This window comes from Colletotrichum fioriniae (genome assembly GCF_027942845.1).
Source record: "Colletotrichum fioriniae strain IMI 355084 chromosome Unknown scaffold_5, whole genome shotgun sequence".
Taxonomy (NCBI): domain Eukaryota; kingdom Fungi; phylum Ascomycota; class Sordariomycetes; order Glomerellales; family Glomerellaceae; genus Colletotrichum; species Colletotrichum fioriniae.
Window position 1 is genome coordinate 202,216 of NW_027076841.1, and position 26,521 is coordinate 228,736.

Sequence of the window (26,521 nt, forward strand, 5' to 3'; positions counted from 1 at the left end):
TTTGAGACTGAGCACTTATGCTCAAAACACGCGGCAAGAACATGTGAATTCGTCAAATAGTGGGACGACCCGGGAGATATCAGAACGAAGTGCTTGGTCCTATATACGACCGACAACAACAGAGCTGAAGCTTCGACTACAAAGTGAGGTCGTCATCACGGATGAATTCCAGGTTCGTTAACCCGGTCCGGGATAAGAATTTGGTATCTCGGGTTTGTAGTTACTAGGAAAATGGGGGTCCCCCGGCGTCAGCACTAGCAGATTCAAACCCGGTGACCTGGCCTAGGTAAGCGATCCTTTCGGGTAGAAGGGCGTGTAAGCGCGACGCAAGTCCCAAAGATACAGCACCTAATAACCTGCCTCACCTACTATGAATGCGCCTCTGGAATGTCTTCGTACTAGTAGGTAAGCAATGAACACCAAGACACAAAAGAGGCGCCTTGTCTCAAAAGTCCCACGTGTGGCTGCATGCACCAGGGACGCGGCGCGATCGATGCCAAGTCCTTTTTCGGTTTGATTTCTTGCGACGGGGGTGTCCTGTTCACTGGGCCGAGAAAAAGGTTAGTCAGTCGCATACTCACATCATGCCATCTGATGTCCGAGTTTTATCGCTTCCTTGCGGTGTTCAAGATGAAATAAACGGAGCTGGGACCATTTCTTGCCAAAAAAAAAATTGGAAGAGAAGGGTGGGTTATTACAGCCAGGCCCAATTTTCCGTGGCACTTACTAACAGAAGGCAAGGCCTGTGTTAGTGAAAGAAAGACCTTGAATAAACAATTCGGTAAACACACGAGATGTCAATAATGGCCGAGAAATGATTGGATTGCTTTGCGCAAGGTGAAATAGGTATCATTAAAATTGATATGAAATAGGTATCTGCGGCGTCGCGATTGACATACAGCCGCCTCCTGGCGCATTAACCCCCGTGTAGTCGTGATACTGCCATGTACAATCCCGGATGTCTTTCTTCAGTACACGCCTTTCGTGAGACCCCAATCCTGCAGACTATGACGAAGTGTCGAGAATCGAAACCGACGATCGGTTGGTAGTGAGTGATCCGTATGGTGTGTGTATGTGTCGGACGTGAACATGATTGCTGTAGGCAGATAGTATTGGCTTCTTCGCATGTAGCCAGTCGCGACTCTCTCGTCGTACTTCATCATGTCGCATGTGTGCAAGTGACGAGGAGATTCGGCCTGCTACTAGCTTCAAAGCGCGTTCAGCTTGAAGCTTGATTCATTACTTTCCCAGCTCCGCTCCTCTCTTCTAGCCCCTTTGAGAGGTGACGAGGTCTTGCTTATGCGGCCTGAGACTCCTTGGCCTGTCTCTCTGCCTTGCGCCTGGCGAGGCACTTGGAGATCATGAGACCAGAGACTCCGAGGGCGACAATGAAAACGATGCAGAAGACGACGACGACACCAGCCTCCTTCTGAGCCCAGTTCTGGCGCTTGGCGAGCTGGTGTACGGCGTCGCGGGCGACAAGGGTGTTGATGGCAGGCATTTTGACGGGAGGTGAGTTGAGGTGAGATGAATAGAGAGTCGGCTGTAGGATGAATAAGAGGCTGGTCAGCGGATGAGAGTAAGAGGATCGATAAGGCAAAGAAGAGTAGCAAGAATCAAAAAGTCAATTAGAAAGCAATGATGACGAGCGAGTGAGTTAATAAGTATGAGAGGAAAGCTCGTGGCGACTGTTTGCGATGAGTGATTGATGCTTGCCCAATGCGGTCAGGATCCGTAGAAAAAAACACCAGAGCTAGACGTAAGGAAGCTTGTCCAATTGAGGCATTTTATGGAGACCGTCTGTCTTTCTTGTTTAGAGCCTTGTGAGCTTGGATGTGCCCATCGTCATTCCCGGGGTATCCGGCGTTGGCGTCAAAGGGGAGATATCCACATGTTGTTTTTCTTCATGATGTGGTTGTCGGATCCTGGGCGCCGGCGCGAAGCTCGTAGAGATTGTCGCAAAAGACCAATTGGTATTCCAGAGCAGTTTTTTCGCGGAAGAATTGAGACTTGGGAAGATTGCGCATTGAGAAAACCACTTTACCTTTGGTGAGGATGAGAAACAGCTCAAAGTCGGACGATGAGAGTAAGGTGGGGAAAGAAACCTGGTGGCTCGATCGCAGCGACTAGGGGAGGCCGGCTAGAAGTGCAGTTTGTCAGCATCGACGGTACGAAGCTTGGCTTGTGAAGCTGGAACTCATAGAGAGGTCAAGCAGCATAAGAGTGATTACCTTTCTGAGAGGAAGCGGTATCAATGGGGGAAGGAATTGATTGATTATGGGATTGTCGAGTGATTGAGTTGCTGGAGGAGGAAGGATGAGAGAATTAGCAGTGCGAAGAGGAAGGTAAGGTGAGGTAAGGTAAGGTAGGAAGGGAGGGGTTAATGAAGAGGGCGGGCGAGGAAGGAAATAGCTGCTCAAATAGTCGGCTGATTGGCAAGGCGAGCAAGCAATACCTAAGAAGGAAGATCCAATGGTGATGGGAAGGTATTTCCCATTGGATCTGAGCCAGGTATGTACCTCATCAACACAAGGTGGTAAGGCAGGTACTTGAGGTATCTGTATCCGTAGGTAAGAGCTTGACGATGAAAGGCGACGAAAAAGTATCTTCACAGGTCATGGTACTTGGCAGTGTCATCACGTCTGGGCACTCTTTGGTGGTGAACTGCCACCATTGGCATGTCGCGATCCGTACATTACTGTGTAGTGCCTTAGTGTGTAAGGAGTACTCGTGAGGTGTCATCGGCGGTCGCGGTTGCTCTACTAGTGGCAGAGAGAACGGCGCCAAGCGAGCAACAGAAAAAGCTTGTCTCCATGGATGCCGGGAATACGGCAGGGTCATCACAGGCATCCGGTGTGGGGAATCCACGCCTGATCGCTCGAGGTCCCCTGTCATCACCACTTACACTCCTCGCCCGATACAGGGGAGTGAGTGTGATGTGTGTTTCCGTAGCGCAACACTTGCAGCCCGTCTGTTTATCTGCTGGTCCTTTTCTGTTGTACGTCTGTCTCTGTTGCTGCGGGAATTTCTCCATCTCTCACCATCATCAAGCTATCTGGCTGCTTTCCCTCTCATCTCTGGCGTAGGGTAAGGCATTCGCAATTCACAACACTGCCTATTTCAGATTCACCACTAAACAATAGTCCTGAGCCTAGTGCTGTTGCGCACAGAGTCTGCCAGAACTGGGCGGACAATTGGATGACATGGATCACCTCATGGGGCCGGAGCCGGGATAAGGCCCTAGCACACCTCACCCTTCAAGTTCCGGTGGGTTCACAGGGCCACCGGTTCGCCAACCTCCGCCGGGTTGTGGGCTGCATGTTTTCCTACTGATTTTGTGCCTTGCGATATTGGTGTGCCTCAAGGCAGTGACACCAGCTAGGCGGACTCTTGACTCTTTCAAGCTCATAGCTCTCTGTCATCATCACTTGAGCTGACTCTACTGCTTGGCTTAGTCGCTGCCGCCGCCGCCCCTTCATGACGAACATGGCAGTTGCATACTAAGGTATTTCCATCCATGTTTTTGGCCTGGCACTGGTCTTCCGCCCTCACCGATGTTTCCAGGTTCCATTGGGGCCATTGGGAGATTTCTCGGGAATGCCATAGTAGATGAACCGCCGTACCTGGCCGACCAAAGGATTCCCTTGCCATGCTCGCCTCTTGTCGACCGCTCATGCACTTAGTAACCGCCTTCGCGTCCCATTTTTCTTTCTTATTGTTGTCTTTGGTACGGATAGAGAGTACGGCGCTCCGGGTACGGAGCACTCAGCAGCCTTGACAGCACTACTAAATGCTCGAAATTTGCGCACATCTTGGCAAATCACCTCGCCTCGACAGTGACGAGCCTTGGCAGTATCGGCACCTGAGAATGGCTTCAATTCCAAGACTCTTGGATGGGCGAGGCATATCTGCTAGACGGTCCTCCCCTTTCTCAGGCTTGTCAGACTGCGCCCGGCCAAGCTGCTGCGGACAAGTTGGCAAAGGGTTGGCGACTTGGTCCAATGGAAGTCCATGAGCCTTTTTGAGTTGGGCCAAGAGCTTGCCCGAGTCGGTCATTTGACTGAGCCTCGGCCAAGCAAATAAGATCATCACAGCACTGAGCGCCTACGCAGGGTTGGTTCAATCCAGCCTGAGATAGTATGGCACCTCAATCTGGCACTGAGAAACAGGAACAAACATGGCCCATCACTCATCAGCAGGAGACAAGCACAGGGTTGCAGATGATGGACCCCCATTGCTCCTTTGTCCGTAACATCACGTCTCAGTCCTCGCACGGCAAAAGTAGCACCAACTCATCACCATCGGATCGGGTGTCGCGCCTAGTCAGGGCCGATGGCTGCTCGTTCCGCGGTCCAGCCACCCCTCGATCCGCCGCTGCATCGTCCCGTCGAAAACCCTCACCTGATCAGTCATCCAGCACCCATCTTTCCCGTCTTGGGACCGCCCTTCCCAATCCCTTCGATTCCGTTCGAAGAGGAAATGACCGTCTCTTTGCAGCGTCGCAGCGAGCCCACTGTCGGCATCCTGATTTCATAACAAAAACCTCATAGCAAGCCCGCAACGTAGTGCCAGAGCAGCAAGGCTGCATTTCCATCGTAAGATAATCATAGCGAAGCTCGAGCAGGTCAACAAGCTGTTGCCACGGAGCTCCAAGGTGACAAGGCCCCATTTATTCATTCACCGGCCGGGTCTCAGCGCGCAATGAGACACATGGGTAACCTTAGCATCCGTCCAGCCCGAATTCTACCCGCCGCCGCCCCTTCCGCCGCCCCAGCGCGAGTTTCTTTCCTCCTTCTTTCGTTTATTACTTTTCAACCGATGGATCCAACCCGGCGCTTGCTGTTTATCGAGAGAGAGAGAGCAGGCTCTTGTTCAGGGACTAGCATTTATGTCCGGCGTGTCCCCGTCCCTGGCCGCTAGATGGTAACTCCCGTCGGCTCCTTGTTCGGTTGCCAGCCAGCTCAGTCATCCCGTTTACATTTCTCTCCACTGCCGTCACTCCCGCTGTTGGGCTGGCTTGGGTTGTCTTAAGTAATCTCTACATACAGTCTGGCGACAACGGGTCAGATCATTTGCCGACCCGCTCATTCGGCCCATGACGAAATGTTTACCCAAGCACGTCGGCTCCTCAGCATCTGAAGACTGAAGGTATCCTACCTTACCTTAGGTAAGGTACAGGAGGACAAAAGCGTGGAGCTGAGGAGTAGGCGGTCATGCGCTGCAAATTATAACGGGCCACGGGCGGAGACGCCTAGCATCGGAAGTCAAGCAACCAATCACCGCCAACTACAACGTCCGGCCGAGGAGTTGCTTGCTCCGAACAGCACAGTCGGAAGCTGCCGCGTCGCAGCCGGGGGTGCGGTACGTACGCTGACATGAAATGCGTCCAATATCAATCATCCTGAGAGTTGAAGGCGTCGTCAGCTACCAGCGAGGCCAACAGAACGGTGTATCAGTTGCATTTCGGTCTTCTTTTCTAAGCTGAGAGTACGTCTTTAAAGCTCTGCAATCGTTTTCCGCCAAAATCTCGCCACATTACATCTTTACATCCCCCGTTTATTCCACAACCAGGAACACCGTCTAGTTCCCCGCATCATGACGGTTCTCAGTCATCTAAAACGAGTCCATCGACACAATGTCGCAACTCTGCGCGGCTCCCCTGCCGCAGAAGTCTCTGGCGCGCTCGGTGACTTGGGAACTCTTCTTCCTCTGATGATCGCGCTAGCGGTTCAGCACTCCATTTATCTCGATAGCACCCTAGTGTTCTCAGGCATCTTCAACGTTGTTACCGGTGCCGTCTTTGGCATCCCGCTTCCAGTCCAGCCGATGAAGGTGAGTGCTTACATCTAAACAAGAGGTTGTGATTGTGATATTCATTACTGACTACTGCGTCTAGGCAATCGCCGCGGCAGCCATCTCCCGTTCCGAATATGGCGGCATCAAAACCGTCATGGCTGCGGGCCAGTGGGTCAGTCTGGCCGTCCTAGTCATGAGCCTCACGGGCTTGCTGCGCTGGGTCACTCGGAACGTGCCCGTCCCCGTCGTCAAGGGCATCCAGCTCGGCGCCGGTCTCTCGCTCGTCATGGCCGCCGGCTCCGGCCTCCTCCGGGACCTTCACTGGACCCATCCCGTCCTCGACAACAGGTTGTGGGCCCTGGCCGCCTTTCTGGTGCTCATCTTCACCCAGGGCCTGCCGCGTTTCCCCTACGCGCTGCACATTTTTATTCTCTCGCTCGTCTTCGCCTTCATCTCCATCATGACCTCGCACGAGAATCCGCACATCTACCTGCCGGAGCCCAGTCTCTGGACCCCGCACTTTGTGCACTGGGAGTTCAACTGGTTCAAGTACAAGCCGCTGTCGATGGCCATCGGCCAGCTTCCGCTCACGACTCTAAACTCGGTCATCGCGGTGAGCGCCCTCGCGGCGGACCTGCTGCCGGACATGCCGACGCCGTCCGTCACAGCCATGGGCATCAGCGTCGGCGTGATGAACCTGGTTGGCACATGGTGGGGCGCCATGCCCGTGTGCCACGGCGCGGGCGGGCTCGCGGCGCAGTACCGCTTCGGAGCGCGCAGCGGCGCGAGCGTCATCGTGCTGGGCCTCTTCAAGATCCTGCTGGGCCTCGTGTTTGGCAACTCCCTCATCGGCCTGCTCACGCACTACCCCAAGAGCCTGCTGGGCGTCATGGTCATCGCTGCCGGTCTCGAGCTCGCCAAGGTGGGGCATAGCTTAAACCACGGGGCTTCTGACCTGTGGGAGAGCTCTGCTGGCAACGAAGGCGGCGTTGGGGGGCTCGTTAGGCAGCATCGCTCGCTTTCTGATGATGAGAGGGCGGAGAGGTGGACTGTCATGCTCATGACCACGGCCGGGCTGCTTGCGTTTAGGAATGATGCTATTGGCTTCATTGCGGGGATGCTGTGCTTCTGGGCGTACCGGGTTTCGGAGAGGACGCAGAAGTGGTGGGAATCTCGACGTGGGCGGTCTCTATTTGGCGAGCGAGCGCCGCTTCTGAGTTAGGTTGAACTGCGGTGTGTGGCTTCTTGTAAAACTGTTATGCAGGCCCCTTTTCGAGATCTACTTGCTTTATGGATACGATCTATGTGTACACTTATTGCCTGTTGGGCCAACTCTCAGGTTCTTTCTATAAGAGTATATGAATCTGATGTACACCGGGCGCCTTTATGAATTGCTTTCTGACACGGATACCGGCCGTTAGTCAGGAATTTCCCATCCTGAGCTCTGAATGCGCTATACTGAGCAGCAAGAGGGAATAAACCATGAGTTGGAGATTGATCAATTGTTCAATCTCATGAGCTCACTAAGCCATCTGCTTCTCAAGCTGAGCCCTTGATATTAACAGAATGCCTCCAAGGATCACGAATATCAATCAGAGGGTCTAGTGAGCTACTCCTTCACCGAAGGATGGTCTGCTATTGGGGCTTGACCGAGACAAGTGGGCACCGAGGTCGGAAGAAGTGGGCGATCTACGCAGGGTGGTGCTGCCTTTGCCTCTGCAAGTCTGCAAGGAATCGGATGAGGCTTTTTCTCGGACCCTGACCGAAGGGATGCATCGTGAACAGCCTTGCTGCTCACCGCAAGACCTGGTCCGAACCAAAGCGCTGGGTCCAAGGCTGAGTGAGGCATTGAAAGACGTACACATATGCAATTGGCCGCATCAAAGGTTCATGGAGAGGTAGCAGGATGAGTCATATGTACATGAACCTTCAATGGGGTTGGAGTGCAGTGTTCCTTCCCATTGAATCGTGGTGGGAAGCTGCAGTCACGAATATGATAGAGGTGGAAGGAGCGTGCGACGAAAGGGAAGGCGGCGACGGAGACGCTGAAAAGGAAAGGACCTGGCTGGGTAGGGACGGGCTGAACTGGAGGCTGTTTCCTCCTATTGGAAGAAAAAAAGGTACTTTGGTACTTGTACAGCGCGGGGAAGAAGGCTGGTGCGTTCAGTGTCCACGGTGAATCTCACCGACAGCCAATCAGAGACGCTTCCGTTGACCCTGTCAATCGCAGCCAGGACTGAATTGTTCAACGCCGATTTTTTTGGCATTCGCCCGTTCTCGATCGCAGCCTTTCTCAGGTCCATACCTCGTCGCGCCTGACCAAATCGCCTCTCTTGGCTTGCCGACGGCGAAGGAGCTGATCTGTCCGACTACAGAGCAGCGATGACTTCGTCCAACGCCGGCCAAAATGGCCTGGCGCCCCTTCCGACCACGCCGCCGCCCAAGCACAAGTCGACGACACCAGGCCGACCTGACCACCCCGACGACAACGACAACAACAATCACATCGCCCCGAACGCTGCCGACCAGCAGCAACCATCGCGCACCGACGCATCTACAACAGTACATCCATCTATCGAAGACGCGTCGACCAAACAGCAGAACACCTCAATAGCCGTCGACACATTCATGGCCGATGCCGACGCCGGCAGCGCTCCACCCGCGACAATGTCGCAGCCGGCTTCAGCCGTGCAGGTTGACGCTGACCCATTCGCCTCGTCCTTCCCACACACTCCGATGCCAAACATGGACCACGCCTACATGATGATGGCTCTGGCGCATATGGCTGGCAACCAGATGTCCAATCAAATATCACCGCCTCCGACCGTCACGCCCTCCCAGGTCACCCTTCCGAGCACCATGGGCAACGGCAACGATCCGCTTGTCGCAAGCACACATAACCTCGCCGCGGCAACACAGGGCCTCGAATCCTTTGCGCGTATAGAATTCGCCGACAGTGTCTTCCAGATGACCACGTACGCCGTCATTATTGGTCGCGATCAGAAGGCTCTGAACCAGGCGCGGAGAGACCAGAAGCGCGATGATGCCTATCGCAAGAAGGCGGAAGAGTATGAACGCGAGGGCCTTCCGCCTCCTTCTCCTGTCAGACATGGCCCGGGGAAGTTCAGCAAGTCATACGTCAGTGAAGAGGGAGGCATGCTGGGACCCGAGTCCGACAGTGAAGGGGAGGGGCGACCAGCCAAGCGCCGCAAGACGACCAGTACCGGATCATCACAGAAGCAGGAAGAGGACGAGTCACAGGAAAAGCTCATCTCAAATCGACAGTATGTCTCGCATACACCGGGCGCTGCAGCCGTGGATCTGGCCTCATTACGGCCCTCTCCTCATCACGTTCCTTTTGTCGGCATCCACTCGCCCGGACCTGATATCGCCAGCAAAACCAAGGCCATTTCAAGAGAGCATCTCAAGATCCAATTCAATAAGAGAGAAGGGGTCTTTGAGGCTATTCCACTCCACAAAAATGGTTTCTTCATCGACGAAGTGCACCACAAGGAAGGTGTCGCCGTGCTCCGGAGCGGTGATCACCTGCAAATCAAGGACGTAGATTTCCGCTTCGTCATCAACGGTGTTCCAGAAGGCCGGACAGGTGCCGAAGAGTATGCGGAAGAGGAGGAGAAACTCAAGAAGAAGGCGACGGGTGGAAAGGAGATGAGCTTCGAGTTTGAAGCCTCCCATGGCAACGGTCTCGACGACACAAGCGACTCTTCCCTTAGCTCACCAGCGCCATCAGACGTAGAAATGTCTGACGTCGAACCAGAAGAGGAGGAAGAAGTTGAGGCCGAGAGTAGCTCCAAGGCAGAGGCGGAGGCGGAAGCAAAGGCAGAAGCAGCAGCTGCCGCAGAAAAGGCGACAGCAGAGGCAGCAGCCGAAGCTGCAGAAGCAGCACAAACGCAAACTGAGGCCGACGATGAGGCCGATGCTGAAGCTGATGCTGAAGTCGATGTTGACGCTGATGCTGACGCCGAAGCTGATGCTGAAGGAGAGATGTCACTGGATTATGGAGAGGAAGCAGACGATATCCAACCCACTACAGAGGTCAAGGCAGAGGACCAAGAAATGGTGCATCTTCTAATGGGAGGTGCTCCATTAGGCTACCTGAACAAGAAGAGAGGACCCGGCCGGCCACCAAAGAACGGAATCATGTCCAAACGAGAGCAGCGGCTCCTTAAGAAGGCTCAGCAAGAGATGGCTAAGAAGACGATACCACAGCCTCCTCCAGGAGAGCCCCCCATCAAGCGGAAGGTCGGTCGTCCTAGGAAACATCCACTACCAGACGAAGGAGGAGACCGACCGGAGAAGCGCAAGTACAAGCCCCGGAAACCAAAGGGCGAAGACGGTCTTGAAGGATCAGATGCCGAAAGACGCGCCAGAGAGAAGAAGGAAAAGAAGGCTCGTCCCAAGTCGCCCCCGCTCGAACTCAAGATCGAGGACTACACGGAGGAGCAGCTACAGAAGCCGAACAAGAACTACGGAGTGCTTATCGACGAGACCCTCACTGCGGCAGGGCCTGACGGTCTCACCCTCAAACAGATTTACAAGCGAATTACCCAGAGATACCCGTGGTTCTACTTCCACACGGAGACAAAGGGCTGGGAGTCTAGTGTACGACATAACCTCATCGGGAACGAAGCCTTCAAGAAGGACGATACCACAGGCTTGTGGTCCAGGGTGCCCGGTGTCGAACTCGATGCCGGCAAGAAGCGCAAGGCTACGTCACCGGACCGTTCTATGAGTGCGGGCTATGGTCACTACAACCACCCAATGTACACTCAGTACGCCCAACAGCAGCAGAGCCACATGCCTCCTGGCTACCAGCATCTTCCTCACAACTACCACGCGCAAGCCTATGCCGGGCAGCAAGCGCAGACAGCAGCCAGGACGCCACAATACTCTCCCCCCGGCGTGGCGCCGAACCCTGGCCAGCCCGCACCGCCAGTTACCTCTCAACCAGTAGCGCCAGTGACGCTCCCTGGATACGGGGCCGCTGCTGCCATTGCACGGCCTCAAGGTGTCGCAGGGCAGCCTTCTACATACAGTTCACCGTACGCTTCAAGGCCACCTCCAGCTCATCCCGCTGTCAAGACCGAAGACGCCGCCGCCGCAACCTCAGCACCGCCAATTACACAACCTGCTCCAGCCGCCATCCCTGGAGCACAACCACCCCCACCACAGATACCCGCTGCTGCCCCGCCGCAGCAAGCTCGGCCTACGCCTACACCACCAGCGCAAGCCGAACCACGTCCCGTCATTCAGCCCAGGCTACTCTCAGCTGTTAATGGCCTCAAGAACGGCCTCATTGAGAACCTGAAGAAGGCCAAGAATCCAAAGGCAGAGGCCATCGTAATGTCTGCCCTCAACCGCTGTCTGGGTCTCAAGAGTGCCGCCACAGAGAATCAGACCATGGAGGATATCTGTATGAAGGGAATACAGAAGCTCTTAGACGGTTTCTCGACCCGAAGCAACACTCCCGGATCAGGGGGCACGCCCACTCCCAGTGGGCCGACCAACGTCTTTGATTCCAAGGTCTTCAACTCTCTCCTTGGGTTCAAGAACGTTTCGTCGAATGCGCTCAAAAGCAGGATTGGCGAGGCCAAGGCTGAGGCAGTCACCCTATCTGCCATTGATCGAGTGCTGGGCTTGGCAGACGCGAGCATAGTACCCCCGCCTGCGGAAGCCAGCGCCTCAGGGTCGCCCGCAGCGGGCTTTGACGGGATCGAATCGCACTTGATGAATTCGGTGAAGCAGCTACTGTTGGGCCTCAACCAGAAGCTGCACGGAACATAGAAAGAGGGGTCAAGGTGCAGGACATTTATGTAAGGTCGAAAAGGATACGGAAGGAAGGAAAGAAATAAGCGTTACAATAAGCGTTACCAATGTTCGGCGTTTCTGTGTCGGCGAACTCGGCCCTTCCTCTAGGAGAGGATGGATTGGTTGAGGTCTCAAAAAGGATATGATCATGAATCAGCGAAAACCTCGTCTACTCATAGCATGGCTACGTGTTATCGTTTAGCACCTAAGAATACATAAAAATCGTTTACAATTACATTGGTGGCCGCCGGCGGTACCGTGCGTACCGATGAGATGCCTTGATTGTTCGTAACCGATGCTCATCTCGCCTCTTCAGCCTTCTACGTTTCCTCTCATATTCAGGACCACGTTTGCCACATCAGTCATTTCTAGTCACGGCCTTGTCATTCCAGTTGATTAACCTCTCCGACTCGGAAGCTCTACTGGGGAGGCGCCCGGCAACTCAACCGGAGCCGCCGTGGGATCTCTTCGAGGCTCTGATCCGTACACTTCAGACGGGCCCCAGCCGGCGTATATCTTGTTCTGTCCAGCGTCAAACCCTTGTGTATCTGTTCGAACAGCTTCACTTTGTTCATAGTTGGGAGGCTTCGAGGACGATCGTCCCCACGACCTGAAGCGGCTCCCTCGCTTCTCTTGAGGTTCTTCCTCTGTGGCGCGCTTGTTACGTCGCATGATGTAGATTGCAACAATGACCGTGACACAGATGATGGCGACACCGCCGACGACGCCGCCGACGATGGCTGCTGTGTTGCTTGAACCCTCGGGTGACGACTTATTTCCGTCTGACGGGGAGGCTGTCTGGCTCGCTAGCGACGTGGGTTGGGTTGCGGACGATGGCACACCTGAGGATGGCACAGAGATAGGAGAGAATGTCAGCGTAGAAGGCGATGTGGTTGATTCTGGTGTGGTGGCGTCCGTGGGTGTGGTGATGAAAGTAGTCGCGGTGATAGACGTTGGTGTTTCGGCCGTGGTGATGGGTTCTTTGAACAACGTTTCTACTGTCGCTACGTTGCCGCAGGCAATGTAGGAGAAGCCTCCTTCGAAGCCCCCTTCAAGAAGAACGGTGGAGCAGAATCTATCTGTTGCACTGTGGTTTTCGTTCTCATCTGTTAGTCTTTCTCCTTTTTTGGTCCCTACGTGTCTTATAGAACACATAAAGAGAGGAAAGCAGAGGCATGGAGGTAACTCACCAGGTGAAAGTCGTCATGCCTGCAATACCCGTCTTGCCGCAGCCGGATTTACAGTTCTGCGAGTCGACGCAGTTGCCGGCCAGTCCGCAGTCTTTGGCAGAGATGACGGTCGTGGGACAGAATCCCCAGAGCCCGCGGTCGATGTCGAGCCGGCAGCCGAACCCTGGATCAGCTGTCCTTGATTTCTCCGGGTCGCCGTCGTAGTATCCGCACACGGAGGTCACTGAGGCGGCTTGTCGTCTTTTGAGATCGGCGTTCAAGATGTTTGTACCGTTGCGCGAGGGGGCCTTTGTTGGCTTTGGCGGTGCAAGGCGTACGTATCGGAGGTTGATTGCTAAGACGCCATCCAGTCCTAGAGCAAACAGGAGGAGGAAAAGAAGAAGAGCTCGGGGCATGCTGGGTGCGTATGTGCTGAGATTTTCCCGAGTCACTTGTCGATACAATGTTGCGAATACAGCAGGACTCTAGTGTTTGTAGTTCTTGATAGATTACTAGGACGGCCTCTCTTCACCTCTCTATTTCTCGTCTTTCTCCAGGCAAAGCAGAAGACGTAGATAAGACGAGCCCTACTGACTTTCTAATGTGAATTGAGATGTCCGCTATAATAAAATGAGAAGGGTATTGTGTGACTGGAGTTTATCGCAAGGGCGTAGGGGGCGAGGGCTCGCAAGGTACAATAATTTTCGTAAGTCGTATAACGAAAATCAACGAAGAAAGATCTACAGTCCGCAGAACGAGAAAGACACATCAAACCTTGCTAGACAGAGAAAGGGGACGAAAAGGCAGGCGACTGAACTAAGTATGCAGCAAGCCGCCCAACACCGAAGAGATCCAGCCATTCTCAGGTTCTCAAATTAAGACCATGGACAACGCACGCCCGGGTACCGTACTCGACGCGAGACTCTTCAGCCAACATTGTTGTGGCGTTATTCCTCCACGGTCATTGACTCTACTCGAGGACTGGCCTGGCCCTGCAAACAGGCGAGGGAATTCGAAACGAGGTTGTTGTGAACTTTTGGTTCTGCTTCTGTCCCGACAGTTTGGTAAGACCCTGGTAATCTCATTTCCTTTTGACGAATCACCGTGAGGTTGTCGAATCCTAGGCGTCTCTAATACCACCGAGAGCCCATGTTGCGTGAGGACTGAGGAGGCAACTTCCTGTGCACATCACAGCGGTGAGCTAACCGGGCGAAGGAGGGAACGACACAATGGGGTTTATGCGCCAGCCTCGAGGTGAAACCGTGAGACTAGGCCAGCAAGATGGGCAATGCTATGGATAAAACCAACATTTCAGAACCAACACGACGAAGTCCAGAAAAGCACGGGAAAGGGCCTTGGCTGCGGGCCCATCATGGTGTAGCGGACCAACCAGGTCGCGATTGCGAATGGTGCAGTTAAGCGCCCACGAGTGAACGCCCTCGGCCCCTTGCTCCTGATTTCTTCTTCCGGGGGGTGATGTGCTCAGAATCTCTCAGACACCTGCTGTGCCTCTCTGAGTATCCCCGCCTCCCCGACCAACGGAGTACACGGATGTCGACCGTCCAACAGGGCAGGCGGGCCCGCGTCTACCTAGGATAATCAGTGGTCCGCAATGGCATTGGAAAGAAAGAACGAACAAGGGCTCTTTCGCTTCCAACGTCCACTTGAGCTGTGTTCACTGTTGGTCGCCCCCCAGAGAAAGCAACCCCGGTCACACTTCGCGATTGGAAGAGGCGCGTTTGCCTGTACATCCTCTGTCATACTCGAGGCTGATTTCGCTTTCTTCCTCCTTTTCTTTCTGTTTATTTCCTTCCGTACTTTCTACAACCTCTGGCCCTTTCCCTAGACCACGATGGTAAAGCTCGATTCTTCATGAGCAAATCATGGCGAAAAGGATACACAGCACTATCGCACAGGCTGGCGTAGTGTGTCTGTTGCTCATCAGCTTGCTCGTCGCATATGATCTTTTCTCGGGGCGCGAATACTTCGACATCGCGTACAAGCCATTCCGTACGCTCCCTTCACCACACACATTGACCTTGCCATCGTCGGCGTCGAACTTGACGTCGAAAGAAGGATCAATTGAACTGACACTTGACTCAGGGAAGCCAAATCCGACCGAAGCAGTGCACGGAGCAGCTCCACAGGATGGAGAAAATCAGACGAACACCGCCGTAACATCGCCGGCGATCGCGCCGTCGCACACGCCACTACCCCCGATTTCTACCCCGACGCCGACGCCACCGCCGGTGCCATCCCCAGACGTTGGCGGCGGCGCCAGCTCCACAGTACCGGACGCCAACCCGGAGCACCTCAAAAACGCACCGCTCTACATCACCACGATCCTCGACCCAGACGACAAATCTCTGCCCAGGCTAGACTGCCCTCGACCCGACATCTCACGCTACCAGTACCTCAAGCCCAGCACCAACCTGAAGAAACCCAAATTCTTCATCGCCCTCAACATACGAGAAAAGGCAGACCTCCTCCCGCGACTGCTAGGCTCCATCGTCGAGGCCCTCCATTTCTTGGGCCCGGTAAACTGTGTCCTCTCAGTAGTGGAAGGCAACTCGGGCGATGGCACCTACGAAATCCTCCACCTCCTCCGTCCGGAAATCGAGAAGCTTGGTACCGAATATCACTTCTCCCGCAGCGACCTCGACCCGGGCGCGGGAGACCGCATCCCCAAACTCGCCGAGCTGCGCAACATGGCTCTTGCGCCCCTCGTCTCCGGCGGACCAGGCAGATACGCCGCCGACGCGGTCATCCTCTTCCTCAACGACGTGGCCATTTGCCTGGAAGACATCCTCGAGCTCGCCCATCAGCGACTGTATCTGGGCGCCGATTTGACGTGCGGCTTCGACTGGACCTACGTCGGCCCCGATCCGACCTTTTACGATGTGTGGATCAGCCGCACCATTGCGGGCGATTCCTTCTTCGAGATCCCGCCCGACGGCAACTGGAACTCTGCGTGGAACATCTTCTGGAACGAAGATACCTCCCGTCGGCGCTTCTTCGACCACAAGCCGCTGCAGGTCTTCTCGTGCTGGAACGGGGCCGTGGCGATGACGGCGAGGCCGCTGCTGGATCGGCTTGTTCGTTTCAGGGCGCCCAGCCCGGGGGAGTGTTTCCAGGGCGAGCCGCAGCTGTTCTGCAAGGATCTGTGGAACGCCGGGTTCGGTAAGATCGCAGTGGTGCCGAGCGTCAATCTGGAGTACAGTGACGAGGCTGGAAGGAAGATTAAGGCGGCAAAGGGGTATACCAGTCAGTGGGTGGGAGGCGAGGACGAGGTGCAGGATTTCAGGGTGGATTGGAAGGCTGATCCGCCTGAGAAGGTGAAGTGCATGGCGAGTTATGATAAGCAGACGTGGGAGCCCTGGAATCAGGCGCTGGGGTAATGGGAATAATGTGGCCATGATCGTAGTTAACGTGGAAATTGATACCTTTTCTGTTTGGTATTTGTGTTCCAATTTGCGCTGTTCTATCCAAATACCCCCGGAACCCCACGAAGGGAAAACTAACAGGTCCTCATAAATCTACCCCCCATAGTTGCTCATTATCTACTGCCCGTTGAAACAAATGCCTCCCAAACAATCCCAAATCCAAATCCAACTCATCCAATTTCCGGTTACTGCAATGTAGTACCCCCTTCTCTACCTACTCAAACTTTCGAAGTCTAGCCCACGCTTCATACATCGCCAACTCCGCCTGAGCCTTGGCCAGCTTATACTCGAGGTTCTCTCGATCCTCTGTCTGGCTTGGGTAAGGATAAGGTAAGCCAGCCTTGCCATTGGGTTCCCACTTGACCGATGGGGCCGGAGCGCGGGCACGTCTGGTGTGGCTACGGACTGGCTGGGGTTCATAAAACTCCTCCTCCTCCTCCTCCTCCTCTTCGGAGTCCTCTTCAGAATCTTCTTCTCCAGAATCACCTTCGGGATCCTCTCCGATGAGGACTGCGGTGGACGAGGCGGAGCCTCTCGGCGCTCGAGGAGCTCGTCTCGGTGTGACCGGAGGCGGCGCCGCAGTGCGCTGGCGGTGTGACGATCGCGTCGATACCGGTTGCCGGAACTCTCTCTTATTGGCGACGGGGGTGGAAGGGGGCGTAATCATGGTCGTGGTCGTGCGCTCCGTTCTGCCAGGAGAAGCCTTGTCATCCTGTCCCTCAGCGGCGACGCCACGGTCGTTGCTAGCTTCAAGATACGACCGGATCTGAGCCTTCCACTGCGCAGCCTTCTCGACAGCCTGGGCCTGGTGAGATCGCTTGCACAAGACAAGACTGGCAAGTCGCTCGAGGTGAGCAGACGCAGACGCCAGGCTGCCGCAGTTCATAATATCGAGCATGACGAACGCCATCTCGGATCGCGAGGCTTGGCTGACTGCGTTGCCGCAGGACGACTTTGTGGCGGAGTGGCCCTGGCAATTGAAGCAGGATTTGAAGTCGACGCCGAGGCAGGTTTGGAGCTCGGTAGTGTTTTTAAGCCATTTGGGCATGACGGCGACGACCATGGTTGCTTGTGAGATGAGGTGGGATGATACGAAGGTGAGACTGGAAAGGATACTGTTGTTGATTGACTAGCGAAGGTACGGGAACAGAAACCTATTTTGATTCATCGAGATGGGTGACGGCTCCCTGAAATATACATCACCCTTGACGGTTTGCACGGTGGCCACGCCAGACTGGTGACGATCCTCTCGGCCATGGGAAGCCACGGGGAAGGTCATGGAAAGTGCCAGAGAACGATTTGAAAAAGCCAGGAGAGCTTTCTAGAGTTGATCTGAATCCGGGCCTCAGAAGCAGCTGGAACATTTTCTGCAGTATGGCAACCATCTGCAGTGGCGGTGAGTGGCTTTGACAAAGATTGTAACATGGTATAAGCCCTACCACTTACACTATCGTCCGAGACATGAGTCGGCCAAATTGATATTTGTCTTTTCAAGTGTTGTCGTGGATGAGACGACACTCTGATCAGAACCCAAGACAAGAAGAGAGGACCAATTATGCATTGGATGGATCTAAAGTGCTGACTTACGCACGTAGCCGCATGTTTTCTGCACTATCGGTTTCGAAGTACATCCTCTAGCGACCGCGTTCGATATTTGTTGAAACAGATGCGCCTGCAAAACGATAGACGACCAAGAACGAAGACAGCAGGCTTTCATGTCAGCGTAGAGACAAGCTCAGAAAGTCTGGTCTGGTTCAATCTCAGACATTGCGAGCGCGGTATGCAAGTGTAAGAGAGGGACATATAGATGGCGGCATTTCATCAGGCGCATATCATCCGACGAGATGAGGGGAACTGAACCGTTCAGTAGTCTCACACACAAGAGGTCCAGGGAGCTTATAAAACATGCCCGCTTGAATGCGCCAAGATGCTGCATCTGGGTAGAATACCCAGTATCGGCAGTTACCGAGCAAACGGTAGCATGCTGGTTAGGGGTTCGGGTGGCTACGTTGTCACCAAAGGCTCACCGCCAGACTCGGAATTGGATTTTCTCCTGATTTGAGGTAATATGACTGACTAATTCGACTCAAGGAAGCTTTAACCACACTATAGCTCCGCAAGCTGGAAAGGATGAGACACGGACGATGACAGCGTGTGCGATGGAATCGATGTGACTTCTTTTGACTTACATTGCAACATTACTTTGTATACGTTAGGAACAAACAGGGCTCCCAATTATGATCGTAATCTGGCCTCTGTCATTTGCCGCGGGCCATCCCAGGGTGTTCATGCAGCTATACACTATTCACGCGGAGCGGCATACTGTATCATCATCAAGCAGACCCAACTTGCGCAAACGAGTGATACCAGGCGGCGGGATGGGCCGCCAGCATCGTGGCCTCCTTCTAACAGCTGGAAGTTGTTTGCACGTATGAATTTCTGTAGCCTACCGAAGTCATGGAGTTACCAGTCCTCCGTATGTTGGGACAGAAAAGACCACATTGGTCTCTGATTTGGTAGGTTTACTGCCGCGAAAGGAGCTTGTTCGATAAGCTAACTATGATGGTAGTCGGGAAGCTGTTCTACCCCTTCTAGATTGCAGAGGATTAAGGCATTGGAAACGGGAGGGGGGTGGGGGGGTGAAGAGATCCACCCTCAGGGAATCGAACAAAAAGCGTCGGTATGGGTTGGCCGAAGGACTGAAATCGCACTCTGGAAACCCTCCAAATCCCTCTCGACCACCTAACCCATTACGCCTTTCATGACAGGAAAGAAGGAGAGGAGACCCAAATACCTTCTTCCGCATTCCCTATTAGGCAGTATATCGTGTTAACAGCACCTGCTGTACCTTACACGGCCAATGAGCCGTGCTCTTGGTGCTCCTACTGCTCTAAGTTCTTCACTCGAGTAACTAGAACAATCAGTGGATCGTGACATCTTGGAGTTGGATTAAGGGGTATGCAAGGTCTGCCTCCTTGGTTTTTGACAATAAGTAAATCAGACAATTGTACACGACTGAGGGTTCCCGACTTTTGGGCAAGAGTTGTAGTTAAGCATGCTAGTTTTGCTGATTCACCTCGATCAACATATTCGTGCATCGTGGAGGAAAAAAGCGTTTGCGCCGCTTGCAGATCATCGGATCGTGTTGCCGACGGAGTAGGTAAGCCCGGACTTTAAGGACTTAACTCTGGACAATTGGCCACCGACATTATATCATCTTAGGCCTCAATCCTGCACTCATCGTAATATTCTTGAAACTTATATCCTGAAACACCCAACATACATTGAATGGGCAGAATCAAATAACATGGACTTCGATTCTGAGACACAGGCAACCTCCTCTCGGCGCATGTACACCGCGCGAGCAGACAACTATGAGAATTCATTCCATCCCGACTGGACCAAGCGCTTCATGGCCGTCGCCGACATACAACCCGGCGAACGCGTCTTGATTCTAGCTTGCGGCACCGGTCTTGAGGTCTTCACCGCCGCCAACCAGGTGGGCGATACGGGCGAGATCGTCGGCCTCGACGTCACCGAAGCCATGCTCAACAAGGCGAGGGAGAAGCAAGAGCGTCTCAAGCCGAGTGCGAATATTCGTCTTTTTCTTCATGATGCAACAAAATTGGAGACATTGCCGGAGCTGGAGGGGCAAAGTTTTGATGCTATCTTGTGTTCCAGCGCCTTTGTTCTCTTTGACGACCCTGAAGGTGTTGTTGCGAGGTGGCGCAACTTCCTCAAGCCGGGAGGCAGGGTGGTCGTCGATATCACGCACGAGGACAACTTCAAGATCGGACTCATACTGGAGAAGGCGGCCAAGCGCCTGCGGTCACGATTTCCCAGCAACAGGTCCTGGATTACGGACAAGAACTCCCTCACAAAGATTCTCGAGAGCGCAGGGTATGTGGTGGATAGGATCGAGCTAATGCACAATATCTCTGGTCAGGGCAACACGTATTACGGCATGGACCAGATCGACGAGCAGTTTGATCATGTCACGAGCACGTCGTTGGTCACCAGCCTCCCGACAGATGAGTTCAGAGACCAGGCAAGGGCTCTATTTCACGAGGAGTGGAAAAAGGCTGCCGTTGACGGCCAAGTCGTCAATGTAGATGCTCTTTATATCTATGTAGCCCGAAGAACCTAGACGCGACCTTCTAATAAGAACAATTCCTTATGCACCTGACTCTACAATTTCGCTTTACCACTACCCTTGAGGTTCGGCTTCACCGGGACCTTTGGATGGTCGCCCTCTAATGCCAGTCCAGTAACCTTCTCTAGTTCTTCTACCGCCTCGTAGGCCCTTCCTAGATGGACTTTGATAGTGTTGAAACCTTGCTTCTTTGCCTCCTTTAGGTTCTCGCCAATGTCATCCAGGAACACGATATCCTGTGGTTTGATGCCCTCGCCCCACTTGAGCGCCTGGCCTCTCTCAGAACTCGCATTCTGGGCAGCGTACTCGTTCAGCCTTTCCAGCGCGAGGTGGTACATTCTTGGATCCGGCTTCCTCAAACCAGCATGTGCCGAAGAGACAAAAACGTCAAACAAACTGCGAACGGGGTCGTCCATGAAGTCTTTCCTATGCAGCTTGTGGCCCTCAGGGAAAATGACGGTGTTGCTCAGCGCGGCGAGGATATACTTCCCACTGGCCTTGAGCTTCTTCAGCGCCGGGTACATCCACGGGTCCGGGGGAATCGAGTTGGCCATCATGGTGTTGAAGAGGTACTTGGCGTCGACGGTAGGGAGGGGCGGTGTCTCCTTTGGGAGAGATGGGTTCTTTGACGTTTGGGCGGCGTAGAATGCGTCCCAGCGGCCTTGGTCGTGAAGGTCCTTGGTGAAGCCCTCGAAGAAGGCCTGGTCCATGGGTATTGAGCCCGTCTCAAGGCGATGCCAGTAGCCAGTAGGACTTGTCTTGGAGATGGAGTAATTCACCCATCCTGGCGGGATACCGAGACTAAGCTCGTAATCCAGGATGGATTGGAATGGTGATACGACCTTGTCAAGTTAGAACAATGGTCGGCATTGGTATATGATATGGCACGCATGATGTATAATCACCCATTGATGGATTGAAGGCCAATGAGCAGATAATAGTGACAGAAATCACGGGGAGCTACTTACACACACGCCCCCAATGTCGAACAAAAGCACCTTGGGCTGCTTGGAGTCTGTCATATCGTCCACGGCTTCGAGAACGTGATCAATCAGAAAGGTATCGGACTCTTCCAAAGACTGCATCGTTCCGAGAAACGGCAGATAATCTATATTCTTAAGAAGTACTTGTAGCAAACCCACAACTCGGGCCAGCGTTGGAAGTCGTGGAGAGCAGCGATGGGCTGGGGGGCCGAAACCTGGGGAAAGCCCCCACCTCGGTGCGGATTGTACCAGTGGACCTCGGCCCAAAGCACCTTACACTGTAGGAGTTGAGAGGTCACTCAAGATGAGGTAAGCTTCTCAGCACAGACCATGTCGTCCCCGGCCAAAGTCGAATCTCCACGTGACTCGTCCCCGACCTGTTTTGGGAGTGACAATCGAGGGGAGGTGGGGCCACACAATCTAGGGCTGCCCCAAAACCCACAGAGGAATATTATCGCGAAGTTGTGCCCAGGAACTTTTTTTCTCTTGACAACCCCCTTCGACAACCACCCACACCGACAAATTTGAGCCAACCGCCCGCTCATATACCGTCAAGATGGTAAGTTGATACATCAACCATCAGCTCGTCAAAAGCCTGAAAAATGGCCGAACGACAAATTGCGACAAAAACCTCCTCTTTTAGCCAGCAATGGCAAAAAAGAAATGGCCCCCAATAGCAGACAGAAATGTCTCATGGGATTGAGAGTCAACGCAAGATGCTTCGGGTCAACAGGCCATATCTGAAGCGCAAATTGCTGACTCGGAATCTTTCGTACACAGGCTTTCCACAAGTTGGTGAAGAACAGCGCGTACTACAGGTAAGTCTCAATAACTTTTCCAGATTCCCAATCAAAAGATCTTCAAGATCAGAGTGGGCTGACCTTCCAATCCAGTCGCTTCCAGACCAAGTACAAGCGTAGAAGATCCGGCAAGACCGACTACTATGCCCGCAAGCGCCTGATCACCCAGGCCAAGAACAAGTACGGTGCCCCCAAGTACCGTCTTGTGGTCCGCTTCACCAACCGGGACATCATCATGCAAATCGTCACCTCTGAGCTCACGGGCGACAAGGTCTTCGTCGCCGCCTACGCTCACGAGCTCCCCGCCTACGGCATCACCCACGGCCTCACCAACTGGGCCGCCGCCTACGCCACCGGTCTCCTGATCGCCCGCCGTGCCCTCTCCAAGCTCGGCCTCGACAAGACCTTCACTGGTGTCGAGGAGGCCGATGGTGAGTTCACCCTCACCGAGGCCGCCGAGACCGACGACGGCGAGCGCCGCCCCTTCAAGGCCAACCTCGACGTCGGTCTCCACCGCACCTCCACCGGTGCCCGTGTCTTTGGCGCCATGAAGGGTGCCTCTGACGGTGGCATTCTCGTTCCCCACTCCGAGAAGCGCTTCCCCGGCTACGACATCGAGTCCAAGGAGCTCGACGCCGAGACCCTCAAGAACTACATCTTTGGCCAGCACGTCGCCGAGTACATGGAGACCCTCGCCGACGACGACGAGGAGCGCTACAAGTCCCAGTTCCAGCAGTACATTGACGACGACGTCGAGGCCGACGGTCTCGAGGAGCTCTACACCGAGGCCCACGCCGCCATCCGCGAGGACCCCTGGAAGAAGGAGGAGTCCGACAACAAGAAGACCAAGGAGGAGTGGAAGGCCGAGTCCAAGAAGTACAAGACCAAGCGCCTCACAAAGGAGGAGAAGGAGCAGAAGGTCAAGGAGCGCATCGCTGCGTACCGTGCCGAGTAAATTCTTCCCTTTCTGTAGTAGCAAAGCGGTTTAATTCATTCGTGGTGGGGTTTGGCATCTGGGCAAGGCATTTGACGTTATGGCATGACAACTTTTCTTCAGTCTTCTTCGGGCGTTAATCAGGCAAACAAAAATCCGGAAGGAGGATTATGATGGTCGCGGGAGGAGTCAAAAAAAAGACTCCTCGAGAATTCAATAAGAATATCCCAAATGCCAGACGTCAAAAGCTATTGACCATCCATTGAAATGTTTTGTCCGAATGAAGGGAATGCGAGAAGTGACGGTAGCCCATCACCCTCGACGAAGCGCAGGTAACCGTCTCTTTGCAAATCACAGTGATGCTGGTCTAGATATGTCAAAACGGAAACGTGGGCGATGGACGGCGCTACTGTAATGCGGTGCCGTCTCGCGTCTCGGCGAGACGATTGAAAATGCTTGATCGCTCGCTAGTCGGACCCGATGCGCTCCGTGACAGGCGATGGACCTGTCGGCCGCGAGGTGACGCAGATTGGCAGATGTGCGTGGTTGCTGTGGTGGTGAGGCAAAAAAAAAAAAAGGAGGGCACGAGACCCCGCATAGGAGCACCAATGATATCAGATCATGCGAGACGGCATTGGGGAAATGTGACGATCTCTTACGAGAATCAAGAGATGATGGCATCTGCGATATTGTTGGAGCTCCGGAGGGTTCCGGAATAGCGCAAAGAACCATTGGCTTCATACATCTCGCGATGTTGTCGGTACGGGTCTCCGTACAGAGGATCGTGAGAGATGTTGAATCTGAGATAGGTTATAGCCTCGTCGCTTTCCCCCTTGACTACGGAGTACACAGTAGGTAATTATGCCGCTACTGCTGCGAGGCAGAGATGGGTCGATTCCCGTTTGGTCCCACAAAGCGTCCGAAAACTTTGTATGGCGACATAGGTAAAATTGAGGAGACACCATGGGACCCAATTTGGATCTCTTCGGTAATAACAAGGAACTTGAGAGTAGCATAGGAGACGCTGCAGGTGTGCGTCAATTCGATGAAGTCAACGTGGATTTGGGAGCTGTCGATGAGAGACATGAGCCGAGTGTCGCATTTCGTCACGTCGCGCGCGGGAATTACGGGATGAACGGAGGGCATGGCGGCGGGATGGGAGGGTCGCGAGAGGCGGAAATCCCATCTACAGACCCAGACCCTAAGCACATCATTTCATCCGGTTGGAAAAGAGGAATGGTACGCTGGGGAACACGGCACACTGCTGCAGAAGGAGACAAGAGCCCACAACCGCGCTGGATTGCCGCCACGCAAGGTTCCATTCGAGAGTGGGTGAGTGAGAGTCCCTGGTATTGTAGTGTAGCGGTGTCCGTTTGTCTGCCCCTTTTAGACGAGGGGACACCGCTGAATGTTAAAGCAGGGGAGTCCCCCAACGGCAGCTCCGTTGAGTGAGAGCCCCGTGATCTCGCGATGCTCATGGGGCGGTCAGCCGGTCACTCCATGGTCGACAGTGGCCCGTCTTGTGTATCCGTAGTTGTACCCGTGGACTGGTGGTCCAGTTTATTCCGAATCAATGCAAGATCAGAGAGGGCATCTGGACCCTGAATCGACGCCGCCGCCGTACGCGGGAGTGTATAATGGAGTAATTAGGTAGTGCACCCAGATGTAAAGGTTATGGCTGCAAAAGGCAAGTGTGAACTTTGTCTGACTTGCCCACGGGCGTTTGGCGGCTTGTTTTGACAGCATGCAGGTTGCTTGAGCGAGTCCGATCACTCTACGGTACGGAGTATTACTCTGGTACTGAGTACAGTCCAGTGTCCAAAATGTCAATGACTTGGCAGGCCCACCGCCGCGAGGGTGAGCTGTGTGGTCAGTCCGTTGCTCGAGAGGCGCGCGATTAATAAGAGCCCCCATCTGCGTCCAGACCACGTCCTCCTGTGACTCTGCAGTAGTGTGCGGTTCTAGTGGCAGGTTGCATAAAGATGCAGGGCTGTTCGTCCGCTTGCGAATGTAGAGTTGAAGAAGGCTGTGTGTGACTATGTGTGGTGACCACTGACCGGTGTCGCCATGTCGTGGATGCCAGGTTGGCGCCGAAATCCAGGGAACTCAGCTGGGGCAAGTTAGCAGCAAACGGAAGGGGGGGGCGGCGAGTCGAGAGAGAGAGACTAAGTGAGAGTCTGAGAGAGAGTTCCAGGTTGCTCTCTCGCTTTCCTGACGTTCATGATCCCCGCTGACGAGTGGAGAGGGCCGGCAGTGGCATCCAACCAGAAGAGAGTTGAAGCAATCCACTGGCCACCTGCTGACTGTAGGGCGGCGGAGGCCCCCTACAAGCGGGCATGTACATGGGTCCTGGAGCTAAGCTATGTGCCATCCACGGAGGACGAAAACCGCGATACCGGTGCCTCTGGCGGCTGGCCGTGTCAGGTCCTGCTGCGTGCGGTGAGGAGGCACGGACAGGCGCAGTATCCGTACGCAGTAACAGTTGAGTGTGCGTGTGTGATGTTTCCACCACAGATGTCCTATCTCAAGTCCAGCTGCGGTGCTGATCGTCTCAACATGGCGGGCCGAGGTTCTTACCCGAGGATCTTATCTCCCAAGTTGGCAGTGTCCACGAGAGGGGAGTTTGGGCCCGGGATGGAGTGAGCCGCGGAAGACGGGAATAGTAAGGCACGCAAGAAGTCTGGGAAGATTGGTAGTTAAAGATACAAAATTAAGAAGAAAAGAAACAAGGGCCGTCAGTGCTGCATGAAAAAAAAATATACCGGGGAAGATTGCGGCATAAGATGTCCGTCCGTCTGAAGGTTGGAGACGCGGGACTTCCCATCGGGCCAGGATACTTGGAGGACGGCAGGTGAGGGACGGTATATGTCGCCAGGGATGTTTGGATTTGTGTTTGGATGCCGTTAAAGCCTTTTTTCCCTCTTGTTTTTTTCTGTCTTTTTTCCCTTCTTTCTTGCTATCCGTGGGTCTAGACGTATTGCGCATGGCAAAGGTAAGGCAGTTTAGAGCGGGAAATCATTGCATCTTGTTCCATTGGTAATGAACAAAGTGGTGACAAGTTGACAACAGTCAGCAATGGCGGAGGAAAGCACGACATTGGACTTCCCGTACGGAGCACTTGATTTACCAAGTACCATACCTTAGCCCAGGTGATTAGGTAGTGTAGGTAGGTAGGTACCTCAGGTCAGCCAAGACCGGGTGGCCCTCGGGTGAAAGTGAAGTCTCCAAAAACCAACCAGCCTGGGCCATGGCGCCGCTCATCTCCTGCCAATGACGAGATACTTCGCCTCTAAAAAGGTTAATGAACCCCCCGCTAAAGCTGCCACGTCCGGCCTTTCCTTCAAGGAACCTTACGGCAAGGTACGGACTCTCTGGCTGCTTCCTAATTGCGCTCACTGTTTTTATTGCTAACCT

The 26,521-nt window shown here is 54.1% G+C and overlaps 9 protein-coding genes across 9 annotated transcripts; 5 read left to right on the plus strand and 4 right to left on the minus strand.

Annotated features, from left to right (window-relative positions):
- Positions 1–1,297: 1,297 nt before the first annotated feature.
- Positions 1,298–1,501, minus strand: N0V96_004805 (uncharacterized protein; the record flags this gene model as incomplete). Its single annotated transcript, XM_053194891.1, has 1 exon — positions 1,298–1,501. The coding sequence occupies one exon, from the start codon at positions 1,499–1,501 to the stop codon at positions 1,298–1,300; it is 204 nt and encodes a 67-aa protein (XP_053047771.1).
- Positions 1,502–5,595: 4,094 nt separating this feature from the next.
- On the plus strand, positions 5,596–7,018 carry N0V96_004806 (uncharacterized protein; the record flags this gene model as incomplete). The annotated part of the gene is made up of 2 exons (XM_053194890.2): positions 5,596–5,832; positions 5,897–7,018. The coding sequence occupies 2 exons, from the start codon at positions 5,596–5,598 to the stop codon at positions 7,016–7,018; spliced, it is 1,359 nt and encodes a 452-aa protein (XP_053047770.2).
- Positions 7,019–8,178: 1,160 nt separating this feature from the next.
- Positions 8,179–11,601, plus strand: N0V96_004807 (uncharacterized protein; the record flags this gene model as incomplete). Its single annotated transcript, XM_053194889.2, has 1 exon — positions 8,179–11,601. One exon carries the CDS (start codon positions 8,179–8,181, stop codon positions 11,599–11,601), a length of 3,423 nt encoding a protein of 1,140 aa, XP_053047769.2.
- Positions 11,602–12,021: 420 nt separating this feature from the next.
- Positions 12,022–13,210, minus strand: N0V96_004808 (uncharacterized protein; the record flags this gene model as incomplete). The annotated part of the gene is made up of 2 exons (XM_053194888.2): positions 12,022–12,712; positions 12,816–13,210. The coding sequence occupies 2 exons, from the start codon at positions 13,208–13,210 to the stop codon at positions 12,022–12,024; spliced, it is 1,086 nt and encodes a 361-aa protein (XP_053047768.2).
- A 1,467-nt stretch (positions 13,211–14,677) lies between these two features.
- Positions 14,678–16,192, plus strand: N0V96_004809 (uncharacterized protein; the record flags this gene model as incomplete). The annotated part of the gene is made up of 1 exon (XM_065757228.1): positions 14,678–16,192. The coding sequence occupies one exon, from the start codon at positions 14,678–14,680 to the stop codon at positions 16,190–16,192; it is 1,515 nt and encodes a 504-aa protein (XP_065613997.1).
- A 259-nt stretch (positions 16,193–16,451) lies between these two features.
- Positions 16,452–17,300, minus strand: N0V96_004810 (uncharacterized protein; the record flags this gene model as incomplete). The annotated part of the gene is made up of 1 exon (XM_053194886.2): positions 16,452–17,300. One exon carries the CDS (start codon positions 17,298–17,300, stop codon positions 16,452–16,454), a length of 849 nt encoding a protein of 282 aa, XP_053047766.2.
- A 2,244-nt stretch (positions 17,301–19,544) lies between these two features.
- N0V96_004811 (uncharacterized protein) lies at positions 19,545–20,384 on the plus strand (the record flags this gene model as incomplete). The annotated part of the gene is made up of 1 exon (XM_053194885.2): positions 19,545–20,384. The coding sequence occupies one exon, from the start codon at positions 19,545–19,547 to the stop codon at positions 20,382–20,384; it is 840 nt and encodes a 279-aa protein (XP_053047765.2).
- A 41-nt stretch (positions 20,385–20,425) lies between these two features.
- On the minus strand, positions 20,426–21,475 carry N0V96_004812 (uncharacterized protein; the record flags this gene model as incomplete). The annotated part of the gene is made up of 2 exons (XM_053194884.1): positions 20,426–21,232; positions 21,359–21,475. The coding sequence occupies 2 exons, from the start codon at positions 21,473–21,475 to the stop codon at positions 20,426–20,428; spliced, it is 924 nt and encodes a 307-aa protein (XP_053047764.1).
- A 454-nt stretch (positions 21,476–21,929) lies between these two features.
- Positions 21,930–23,128, plus strand: RPL5 (60S ribosomal protein uL18; the record flags this gene model as incomplete). The annotated part of the gene is made up of 3 exons (XM_053194883.1): positions 21,930–21,932; positions 22,154–22,191; positions 22,267–23,128. 3 exons carry the CDS (start codon positions 21,930–21,932, stop codon positions 23,126–23,128), a joined length of 903 nt encoding a protein of 300 aa, XP_053047763.1.
- Between the last annotated feature and the right edge of the window lie 3,393 nt (positions 23,129–26,521).